This window comes from Apteryx mantelli, chromosome 29, assembly GCF_036417845.1.
Source record: "Apteryx mantelli isolate bAptMan1 chromosome 29, bAptMan1.hap1, whole genome shotgun sequence".
NCBI lineage: Eukaryota > Metazoa > Chordata > Aves > Apterygiformes > Apterygidae > Apteryx > Apteryx mantelli.
The window spans coordinates 4,064,690-4,076,916 of record NC_090006.1 but is presented as its reverse complement, the minus strand read 5'-3'; the positions used below and the strand labels follow the sequence as shown (position 1 = coordinate 4,076,916).

Genomic DNA, 12,227 nt, shown 5'->3' with positions numbered 1-12,227 from the left:
TACTTCAGAAGGATTTCTGTAGGTGCTTGTAAATGTCTGTGTGAATGCAAACTTTTTCTAAAATGAATACCCTGATTTCTAAGGTAATCAATACGTACTATGAAAATGATTGTATCCTGCGGAGGTTTGCATTGCTTGAATTTAAATATGCAATGAATAAGTCAAATTCTATCACTGCTTGATTATAAAGCAACAGTATGTTTTGCATACTGGATAAATGGATTTAAAACAATCTATGCATCAGTGTATTTAATGAGAAGGAATTTTATTACAAAGTTAAATAAGTCCCTTCTTACTTGCTTTTCAACACCATTATCTTGTTTTCAGAACATTAAAAGGATAATAAAATTTCCCAAGCACCTCTGTTAACCATATGTTTGCTTTTACAGTAAGTTTTCCGTATGTATAAAAACATGTTCTGTGTTCCCTCCTCCCCAGTCATTACTTAACAGGGAAGAAACAGTAATGAACCAGATCATAGTATATCCTCTTCTCTAAAAAGAAACAAAATGCAATGCCATAATAGACTATTTAAATCCAGAGGAATGTCTTTCTCCTGCAGAGAAAACTTTTGCCAAAATTAATGGAACAAATTTAGAATCCATAATTGCTTCAATTATAATGAAACCTTTTCTCTATGCTTGTCCTATTAAACTCCAGAGAGGTTTAACAGTGCATCTAACAGCCTATGTTTGCAAATGCATTTCAGGAGGTACCTTGGATAATTCTGACTTCTCTTCGCCACTGACTGCAGTGCTGCAGTCCTATGACAGCATCATATTAATGAGCCCGTGGAGGTCCGATGTTCCATGTGGTTTGCAAAGTTTAACCCTGTCCCTCAGACTTCCCTTGCTGTCCACAATGAAGCCACAGCAGCAGCAAAAATGGGAATTGTATATGTCCCAGTTTCAAGGCAAGAAGGCAATTTTGGGACTTTGCCTGTTAACAAGATCACCTACTTGAAAATTCACAGATTGCTGCACAAGCAGAGACACATATTCAGCACCTTTCCGAATGAGGAGTTAAAATCTATCCCCCTCAGCATTGCTTCACTTTGCTAGGGGAGCAGTAGCAGTGCTTTTTCTAGCACCAGCAGTTTTTTTTTTTTCTTTACACTTTACTAATCAATTGCCTGTGTAGCTGTAATACATCCAAGAGAAGTTCAAAGTCTGGATGTTAGCTAGTCACTGTAATGCAACCCATCGAAAGTATATTGTACCATGTAAACATAATGTTTTGCAAGGTTTCAAAGAAGGAGAGTTTATTTTTAAGCAATGCACCAAGCATTAGATTAGAATGTGAGGGTCAGAGGAAAAGAAAGGAAGGGAGGGAGAGAAAGAAGAATCAAGGCAGAGAATTGTGGATGCCAGGGGATCTTTTAAACTCTTTTTTACTGCCGGGCTGTACTAGCACTGCAGCGGCTGCACGGCAGAAGGCAGCCAGCCTCCCTCTGCAGAGTCCCCCTTCCTGCGCCTGCCCTCTACCCCGGGCGGAGGGGGAGCGGCTGCAGGGAGCTCGCGTTGCCGCAAAGCCACCCGGCGAACCCGCCCCGCTCCCCTCCTTAGGCACTTCTGACCTTCAAATGTCAGCGCCCGCCGGGGGAAGGCGAGGGTGGGGGGATGCTTGTTTGGTGCCCCCGGCCCCCTGCGCGCCGCGAGCCCCCCGCGCGGCTGCGGGATGGGGATGGGGATGGGGATGGGGATGGGGATGGGGATCGGGAGCGCTCGCCGCCCCCGCACTGCGGGCGCCGCGGCGCGCCGGGCCCCGGAGCTGCCCGTGGTGCTGAAACCGCCGCGGCCGGGGCTGCCGCCCGCCCCGCCCCGCCGCCGCCGCCCCCGGTCCCCGGTCCCGGTCCCGGTCCCGGCCCCGGCCCCGGCCCCGGCCCTACCCTGCGGGCTCCGGCGGCCGCTGCTCGGCGGGCTCGGGGCGGGCCCGGCTCCGGGCCCCGCGCTCCGCTCCGCCATAGCGTCTGCGGGAGGAGGGGGAGGGGACTGGGGGGAGGGAGGGGGCCCGAGCGGGGGGGAGGCGGCAAGGAAAAGAAAGAAAAGAAAGAAAAAGAAACAAAAAGAAATAAAAAGAAACGAAAATAAAAAGAAATTGAAAAAGAAAGAGCGAAAGAGAAAAGGAGCGAAAGAGAGCGAGAGAAAAAGAAAGAGAAAGAAAGAAAGAAAGAAAGAAAGAAAGAAAGAAAGAAAGAAAGAAAGAAAGAAAGAAAGAAAGAAGGGAGATGGCCTAGGGAAGGGGGGAGGCAAGGGGAGAAGAAGGGAGGAGGGGCAGGGGTGCAGGCGCAGGGGCAGGGGCAAGGGGGAGCAGGGTAACGGAAGGGGGAGCGGGGCAAGGGGAAAGGAGCAGGGGAAAGGGAAGAGGGCAGCAGGGGGAAGAGAAGAGAAGGGAGCGGGGGGGGGAGAGGGGGGAGAAGGGACAAGGGGGGAGGGAAGGGGGAGCCGGGGCTGGGGGAGGGAAGGGAAGGGCACGGGAGAGGGGGAGCGGGGGAGAAGGGCGGGAGGGAAAAGGGGCAAGGGAAGGAGCGGGGCAAGGGGGGAGGGAAGGGGGAGCCGGGGAAGGGGCCGGGGAGGCGGCGCCGGGAGGCGGCGCCGGGGCCCGGGGCCGGGCCGGGGGGAGGCCGCCCCTCCGCACACGTGTGCGGGGCCGCCCCGGCGCCGCCGCCCGCCCGACGGGGCTATATAAGCGGCGGCGGCGGCCGGAGCAGCGCCGCGCCGCCGCCCGCTCCCCCGAGTGCCCCGCCATGAGCTACGCCATGGAGGCCCTGGGCAACCCCTCGTACCGCCGGGTGACCGAGACCCGCGCCACCTACAGCCGCGCCAGCGCCTCCCCGTCCAGCGGCTTCCGCTCGCAGTCGTGGTCGCGGGGCTCGGGCAGCACCGTCTCCTCCTCCTACAAGCGCCCCAACCTGGGGGCGGCGCGGGCCGCCTACGGCTCCACGGTGCTGAGCTCCGCCGAGAGCCTCGACGTGAGCCAGTCCTCGCTGCTCAACGGCGCGGCGGAGCTCAAGCTGAGCCGCTCCAACGAGAAGGAGCAGCTGCAGGGGCTCAACGACCGCTTCGCCGGCTACATCGAGAAGGTGCACTACCTGGAGCAGCAGAACAAGGAGATCGAGGCGGAGCTGGCCGCGCTGCGGCAGAAGCACGCCGGGCGGGCGCAGCTGGGCGACGCCTACGAGCAGGAGCTGCGGGAGCTGCGCGGCGTCCTGGAGCAGGTGAGCCACGAGAAGGCGCAGATCCAGCTGGACTCGGAGCACATTGAGGAGGACATCCAGCGCCTGCGGGAGCGCTTCGAGGATGAGGCGCGGCTGCGCGACGAGACGGAGGCCACCATCCGCGCCCTGCGCAAGGACATGGAGGAGGCCTCGCTCATGCGGGCCGAGCTGGACAAGAAGGTGCAGTCGCTGCAGGACGAGGTGGCCTTCCTGCGGGGCAACCACGAGGAGGAGGTGGCCGAGCTGCTCGCGCAGCTCCAGGCGTCCCACGCCACCGTGGAGAGGAAGGACTACCTGAAGACCGACCTCACCACGGCGCTGAAGGAGATCCGCGCCCAGCTGGAGTGCCAGTCCGACCACAACATGCACCAGGCCGAGGAGTGGTTCAAGTGCCGCTACGCCAAGCTCACGGAGGCGGCCGAGCAGAACAAGGAGGCCATCCGCTCCGCCAAGGAGGAGATCGCCGAGTACCGCCGGCAGCTGCAGTCCAAGAGCATCGAGCTGGAGTCCGTGCGCGGCACCAAGGAGTCCCTGGAGCGGCAGCTCAGCGACATCGAGGAGCGCCACAACAACGACCTCAGCACCTACCAGGTACCGCGGGGCCCGGGGGGGCAGCGCCGGGGGGCAGCGGGGCGCCGGGGGGCAGCGGGGCGCTAGAGCCGCCGCCCGAGCAGCGACTGCGGGGCTCCGAGGGCTGCCTGCGGGGCGGCACGCTGGGGCCGGCGGTGAGAGCGGGGGGGCGCAGGGGGTCCCCGCTCTGCGCCCCCGCCCTCGCTCCCGGCGTGTTTGCGTGAGTTCCTGAAAGTCTCCGCTTCGGGAACTTTTTTTTTTTGCTGTGTCTCTGCATGAAACGTAGCTCTTTGTCACCGAGGTTTTGTGCGTCTGTTGCAGGACACGATTCATCAGCTGGAAAACGAGCTTAGAGGAACAAAATGGGAAATGGCCCGTCATTTGAGGGAATACCAGGATCTCCTCAATGTCAAGATGGCCCTGGATATTGAAATTGCTGCATACAGGTACAGTAGGATCATTGCGGATGTGTCTGGAATATTAATAGCACTGCAGATGCTGCTGCTTCTGCGAAGCCTTATCACTGATAAGAAATAACTACATCCTTTGAACATAAGTGGAATTAAAGCTTAACCAAATGTATTACAACTTTCAAAATCTATGCAGACCCGAGAAGTCTTTAGCGTAAGAAACCAGGGTTCATTAGTGACCAGCTCTCTGGTAATCAGTAGCAAAGCCCTCAGTGGGAACAGGCTAGCATGACTCATGCAGTGGCACCCCGGTGCCGCATCCTGCCCTTGTTTACAAAAGCAGAAGATGAAGCAAAAGATAAGGTTATTTTTAATTTGTTTGTTTCACTTTGCATATGCCAAGCAAGTGGTGCTTGTCATTTGAATTCCCTTTTCTCACTTGAGAGACAAAGTGCACTTGCTTGATCATGGTTGCAAGCAGGGAGTGCTGATCTGCTTGTCACAAACACTTTAGCTTTCTTGCTCAACTTTCCTTTGGCAACCACTCTGAACTGATTCTGGAGCAGGAACGCTGCTTGCTATTGCCACCACCTGGCAGGCTCTTTCAGCCGCCTTTGCATCACTTCATAACTCTAATCAGAACTACTGATTTTTCTGGGTCACAGGCTTAGATGAAAGAAAAATCCTTGTGAATATAAGGGAAGTCAAAACAGAAAACAGCTTCAGATCCCTTGAAGTCCTCACATTGTTCACAGATGAACATAGACAGCAGATACCCTAGGTTCCAAGGCTGTTTGCTGCCAAAGATAGGTTAGCTGGACAAAAATCTTAAGCCTCTAGTTTTCAAAGGCAAACTGGGAAGGTGGATGCCCAGACTATTGAGAACTAGACTGTATGCTCTAGTAGACTCCGAAAAATCTTAACCACAATATTTTGAGTCCATTGGCTGCATCCAGTTCTCAGCTGACCTAAGTCATAATGAATCTAATGAAGTTACTCAGTTTGCCATGCTAAAGTTCTTGACCTTAAGGATGAATTTTAGCTTATCAGCTAAAAGAGCTGTTTGCTGAATATGAGTTTTCCAAAAGAGCTGATCCAAGGAAAGCAGAAGCCAGGCTGAGGATGATGGATTATGCTGATCAGCTCTATACATGCAAAAAACTGTTTTCATCCTGCTGATGAAAAGGGAAATATTTCAATAGCTGTCCCCCATGTTGGGTTTCTATGCTCACTCTCCCCCACCCCTTTTGATTCCCTTAGGAAACTACTGGAGGGCGAAGAGACAAGATTCAGTGCCTTCTCTGGAAGCATTACTGGACCCATATTCACACACAGACAACCATCTGTCACAATAACAAGTAAAATACAGAAAAAAGCTGAACCACCAAAGCTGAAGGTCCAGCACAAATTTGTAGAAGAAATCATTGAAGAGACAAAAGTAGAGGATGAAAAGTCTGAAATGGAAGATGCCCTAGCAGCTATTGCGGAAGAAATAGCAGCAAAGGCCCAGCAAGAAGAACAGAAGGAAGAAAAGGCAGAAGAGGTAGAAGCTGCAGAGGAAGAAATAGCTCCAGAGAAGGCTGCTGCAGAACAAGCAGCTGCACCTGGGGAAGAGGAGGAGAAGGAAGAAGAAGCAGAAGAGGAAGAAGCTGCAAAATCTGATGAAGCAGAAGAAGGAGGTTCTGAAAAAGAAGAGATAGAGGAAAAGGAAGAAGGGGAAGAGGCTGAGGAAGAGGGGGAAGCTGAGGCCAAGGGGAAGGGAGAAGCTGAAGAAGTGGATGCAACTGTAGCAGGAGCAAAAGTAGAGAAGGTCAAAACACCTCCACCAAAGTCACCACCTAAATCCCCACCTAAATCTCCTGTAACAGAGCAGGCCAAGGGAGATCAGAAAGAACCAGCTGGAGAAGTGGGAAAAGGTGGTGAGAAAGCAGTCAAGGAGGAAGAGAAAGCAGCACCTCTGGAGAAGCCAGCAACACCAAAGGTAGCCTCTCCGGAAAAGCCTGCATCTCCGGAAAAGCCTGCATCTCCGGAAAAGCCTGCATCTCCGGAAAAGCCTGCAACTCCAGAGAAAGCAGCAGCCCTGGAAAAGCCGGTGACTCCAGAGAAACTTCGTTCTCCGGAGAAGCCAGTGACTCCAGAGAAGCTGGTGACTCCAGAAAAGCTTCGTTCTCCGGAGAAGCCGGTGACTCCAGAAAAGCTTCGTTCTCCAGAGAAGCCGGTGACTCCAGAGAAGCCCCGTTCTCCAGAGAAGCCAGCCTCCCCAGTCAAAGATGAAAAGCCTGTGGTGGAAGAGACCATCACTGTCACAAAGGTAACAAAAGTTAGCGCAGAGGTAGAGGCCTCTAAGGGGTCCAGGAAAGAAGACATTGCTGTAAATGGTGAGGTGGAGGAGAAAAAGGAAGAGAAAGAGGCTGAGGAGGAAGATAAGGGAGTTGTCACCAATGGCCTAGACGTGAGCCCAACTGATGATAAGGGTGAAAAAGTTGTAGTAACCAAAAAAGCAGAGAAAATCACTAGCGAAGGTGGGGACAGTACAACTACATATATCACAAAGTCCGTGACAGTCACTCAGAAGGTAGAGGAACATGAAGAAAGCTTTGAGGAGAAACTAGTGTCCACCAAGAAAGTGGAGAAAGTTACTTCACATGCTGTAGTAAAGGAGATCAAAGAGAGTGAATAAAACAAATTATAGCAAAATAAAATTAAAGAGCTTGGGTCGGTGCAAAAGGTTAAGCCATATGACAGCTGCAAAATGCATGTGAGTGACGGCTTTAAAGCAGAATGGGTTCTCTCATGGAGGCTCCAAACACACAGTATTTTACTTTTTTGTGCAATATAGGGGAGGGGGGGGGAATGCATGCAGGCTCAAGATGTACTCCCTCCACAGAGCTTGGGGAACTAAAAAATAATAATAATAGTGCATGAGACGAAATGTGCAAAGGAAGCTTTTGAATTTCCTGAGCTGTTGGAGGGACATATCTGAGGAACGACTTAAGACGTATTATGCAAAGAACCAACTGAGCCAAAAACAAACAGAAAACAGTAATAGTAATATTCATGAGAAAAACAGAACTCTCCTAGCCTTAAAGCTACTTATAAATAATTATGTTTACCTCACTGGTGCAATTAGGGTGGACTTTTGCTCATGGGAGAACCTAGTTGACATGCACAGTATGCAACCTTTTGTTGTTTGATGTAAAACCGTCACAGCAGTTCTTGCTCAATAAAGGTCAATACTGAAAACATGATTTGTGTGGTGATTCTCTTCCAACTAAAATCCTTCCCTGAAGTTTGATTAAGCCGTCCTGAACAGGAATGGAGTTGCATGGGCTTAAAAATTGCTTGAGCTCTTTTTGTTCTCTAACTCCTCACTTAGAAATCCAGACTGAATTGGATTTGATGAACAAACTTCCTGTAACTTTATGTGGTTACATAAGCTCAAGTGTTTTAGTGTTATTTAAGCAAATGCTTAAGAGCCATATCCCATGCTTTCTGGAGTAAAGAGAACTCTTTTGAATTCTGTTAGGTTGGCCTTTATATACCTATAAAGGAGTTGCAATTGCTTTTCCTAATAATGAAAAGGTCTCTAGGCCATGTGCTGCCAAAATTACTTATCTGAGTAATGCTGCTTGCATAGCACTGAGTGTAAGAATGTTAATCAAAGTATAAGAGAAGTAGTAATTTTCTTCTATACATGCTAGTCTCAATATGTAAGGTGAGCCTTAAAGACATGGTGATCTCCAGAACCATTCATTCCTTAGCTTTCCTGTGGCGATAGCTTGTACGTGAACCGGTACTGGTCACGGTATCTTTTATGAAAGCCATCTCTCACTTAATAAATGAGCAGAGACCCATTAAGTCATTTCAACCAAAACATCTTGTGTTCTTCAGAATATGGTAACTTGCGATTTATTCCTGTCTGAATTATAAGGTGACATCCTTCTCATCAACACTCTGTCTCAAATGATCCACAGGGGAAATCTCTCTCTAAGCACAAAGTTTCAAAACTGAGAGCAAATAAATTCCTGGAAAAAAGGAAACTGTCCCAAAGATGACACTGATATGAAATATCAAAAATATAATTCATATTTTACATATTTTTTCATCTAAAAATAATTCCAAGGTCTGAACTTAGGCTAACTGGGGCTCAGATTACACGTGATATGATTCATACATGAAATCAAGTGAAAGAATTTTTTCCTTTCCAGTAGAACGGGAAAAAAGATTGAGATTTTCAGGCCTCCTGAGCATTGGCCTGTGTCTGCTGCCACTTGCAGGTTGGCTTTATTAAGAACAGTGCTACTTAAAGTGCCCTCTAAAACTCACACTGCATGGAAAATAAATAAAATAAATGGAGACAAATGAAACAAAAGGGGAAAAGAAGGAGGGCCCCAATTCCAGTTTGGTGGAGTTCTACACACACATTTTGCACATAGTAATGTTTTTCCTCATCTAGTCAAATGCTTATACAAAGTTTCAAGGTTACTGGGAATCAAATCCATGTGCTATCAAGACCTTGTTTAATTAATATATAAAAAATATCTCAAAAACTGCTTAGCACACCTCTGTTGAGGTTCGTAGACCACCAGCTTTTTCTGTCACCTGAGACTCTGGCCCTATGTGTCTATTTATGGGATTGATATCACGTTTATTTCTATCGCATTTTAAAAGGGAAGCAAAGAAAGGGCACAGCTACTGCCTCACATACCATAAATAGTGAAGAAATGCAAACCACTTTTTCGGCAGCCTGGATTCAGCATACAAAGCATCCTGAAATTTGTTGACTAACTGAAGGTCTGGTCAAAATCTATGATTTGCATATGCTTTCCAATTCTTTATCCTATCAATAATTGAAAATCAAAGAGTTTTTAATTGAAAGGGTTATGTATGTTCCCCACTGGAGAATATGTGAGAAGTCCACAGCAGATAAGCCTTTCAAACGAATCTAAATGTCTTTGTGTAGCAAAGTAATGAATGTTTCTCCTGTTGATATCATTAATGGAAATCTGTGCTCAACAGATTGCTGGTTGAGTGACATTTAATTAAAGTAGAGTTAGCAAATTAAATGGCAGCTTCTCTGTAGCAAGCTTATTCATGGAAGTTACATGTGTATATGGACATAAAAATAACTATATATTTATGAATAAGATGTTAACTAGCCCAGTCATACCTATTGTCAGCACAGTCAGAAGTAATGCAGAATGGTAAGTATTTGTACTGAGTTCTGTTAAAATACAGAAATCTCCAGTGGACTGTGAGCATTGAAGCAACTTATTTGTCTCTTTGTGCTCGGGTCTAATGCAAATTTTTGAGAGCAACAACATTAAAACAATAACTAAAGCAGAGACCAATATTTAACATAAAACTTTCTTTCTATACACTTCCAAATAAGTCTCAGAATTTGCTAAAATGTCACAAACTGTGAAGCCAGTGAGCTACTCACAACAGAGAAAGTTAGGCATCTTCAGCATCAAGAACAAAGAAGGATCATCCTTGTGCACTGAATTAAATTTTGACCATACAGGCATAAAATTCCTTTTGCTGCCACTGTTTATTCCATTTAGAGAATTTCTTTATGCTATAAAAAGTGTTATCTAAACTATTTCCAGGAAATAGGATGGTCAGAATTTTTGGCTGTTGCTAAATTTAACCAAACAGACCAGAGGGGTTTGCAGAAAGCAATGACATAGCCTACATGGAAAGTAAACTCATGGACTACCCACTTGCATGGTATACTTCATAATATTCTTAAAATGCAGTCATAGATAATAACTGAAGGCTGAAATATGTTTTGGGTGGAAAAAGGGGAGGAATAAAAATATTTTCATATTCTCTTTATGATCTAACATATAAAATAAATTCATGTTAGTCTACCTCCCACTGCAAATGTTTCTATCAAATCCTAAGAGAAATAATTAACAGGTTAACACATTTCTAAATATTTAGAAAACTACAAGATCTGATTAATATTTAATTTTGCCAGGAGGTTTTGTCTGCTGACATCTGCAATCAAACAGTTTCAGAAGATGATAGTGCAATTTCAGGGCACAGAGGCATAAATATTATGTTATTTGCCTGTTCTGCACCAATTACTTCTTGACTCTGCATAACCACTGAAGGAATTAATTACTTTCAAACACCAAAGAAGTTCATTAATCGATACGAAAGATAATGAAGGAAAAAGTAATAATTAAAGAAGTGCTCTGTGAATATTGATGCATCTGATTTAAGGCATGCCATCAAGACCCCCAGGGACTTCAGGACCTAGGGAGCTCTAAAACCAGAGCTTTGTACCATTGCAGGTTGTTGGAGAGCTATGACTGAAAGATTTTCAGCATTCCAGAATTAAAATCCAGGTAGAAAAGAAATGTGAAGTATTACAAAACATATAGATTGCATTTGTCAGGGTGCTGAGTCAGGCACTGGAATTTTCTCTAGATATCAGGGTCTGTGTTTTTCCCATTCACCTGCAGGCTTTTTTCCTTTTCAGTTCAGGATTAAATTACACTTAATTAATCTAGGAAGGCAGCAAATGATGAATTGCAAATTATTTAGCTACTGGAAAGTAAATTCCTAGAATCTGGATGTTATATCTGTACAATGTTTTCCTCTTGCCGTACAGAAGGGGAACATGCTTGAGTGTGCGTTTATGTGCACAGGTATGTGCATCTCGAAAAGAAAAGCATTCGGGACTTCTTTGTGTTCGTCCTCCCTGTGAAGAGATCTCGCCCATGCCAAATCCAGTCTATTTAAACAGCACGAGAAAACTCAGGGACAGGCTTGCTGCTTCACTTGCGGCTGCAACTTGGATTAAAGCAAGGGAAAGTTTCTATCCTGTCTCCCTCTGCCTGCTTTTACTGCATTGCGTCAAAGTGCGCTCCTGGATTTTCAAAGGTAAAACAAGTGTTGCCAGCAGGATCTCCGCAACTCTGAGAGCATCTGGGCATGCAAACACACACGTCCACCCTTCCTCTCGCCCGTTTGCCTTTGCAGCGAGGCAGGGCCGGGGGGAGCAAACCAGGCTGGGCAGCCCCTGCAGCTCACTGCTACTGAGTCACTGTGACTCACACATTGCCGGCACAGTCTAGTGAAATCTCTCCTTCAGCTGCAATACATAAAAAAACCACACAAGGAGTGAGGCTCAGACTGAGGTACACTGCAGGGAGAAATCTGCGTTTGCTGGTGAGTCTCCAGACGCCTGCCTCCCCCCTGTGCTGGTTTGAGGGTGTCCCTAGCAGTCCGACCACAAAGGTCTAGAAAGCTGCAGTGAGGTAAGACCTGATTAAGCTGTATTGTTTCCCCAGAAGAGAAATGGATGCAAAGGACTGAGAGAAGAAGGGGTTTATCCATAGGAAAGAACATGAAAGAGGAAGCAAAACCAGATATTGTAAAGCGATGAAGTTATGAGGAGCTCATAGTGCTTGCAGAAAGGCAGAATATGGGCAGTGGATTGAAGAATGCCAATCTATTTCACAGTGATTTGGCTTTAATCTATGTGATGAGTCCCAATCTACTGCATAACTAGTGCTTTTTGCTCTGTAGGATCAGATCCTCTCTTCCCACTGAACTGCCATGCTAAGCATTTTTGATGGGACACTGAAGTGAAATTCCAAGTCTCATCTCTTACACTCAATACTCTGCTGTAATTAAAGTTTTGTGTTTGAACTAGGGATACCACATACCAAAAGGAGCAGGCCTCCTGTATTCCAATCGGTAACTCTTAAAAGTGCTGCGCAAATACCTTGGCTTGCGAGTATCTTGTCCGTTGTACTGCAGTTACACACTGCTGTCCACTGCTTTGAGGGGGAAGACAAAACATGCTTTGTAAGAGTATGCCTGCATAAACACACATGTAGAAAAATCTCTATGAAGAGTAGAATAATGGAATTTTGAAAAGAAACTGTCATCAGAAGAGCTGCTGTTGATAAAAAAGGAAAACTAATTTTGAGTTGCTTGCCTTCTGGTTCTCAAAAGCATCAAAAAATACAAGAAAAGGGGAAAAAAAGCATTAGGAAATGCTACAGGGACTC

General features: G+C 47.0%; 1 protein-coding gene across 1 annotated transcript; it reads left to right on the top strand.

Annotated features, from left to right (window-relative positions):
- Nucleotides 1-2,732: 2,732 nt before the first annotated feature.
- NEFM (neurofilament medium chain) lies at nt 2,733-7,442 on the top strand. The gene is made up of 3 exons (XM_013954335.2): nt 2,733-3,808; nt 4,109-4,233; nt 5,458-7,442. Exons 1-3 carry the CDS (start codon nt 2,747-2,749, stop codon nt 6,875-6,877), a joined length of 2,607 nt encoding a protein of 868 aa, XP_013809789.2. The 5' UTR covers nt 2,733-2,746; the 3' UTR covers nt 6,878-7,442.
- Nucleotides 7,443-12,227: the final 4,785 nt, after the last annotated feature.

Coding starts and splice junctions, on each gene's coding strand:
- NEFM (XM_013954335.2), top strand. CDS start 2,747: ATGAGCTACGCCATGGAGGCCCTGGGCAACCCCTCGTACCGCCGGGTG. Junction 3,809..4,108: donor ACGACCTCAGCACCTACCAG/GTACCGCGGGGC, acceptor CGTCTGTTGCAG/GACACGATTCATCAGCTGGA. Junction 4,234..5,457: donor ATTGAAATTGCTGCATACAG/GTACAGTAGGAT, acceptor TGATTCCCTTAG/GAAACTACTGGAGGGCGAAG.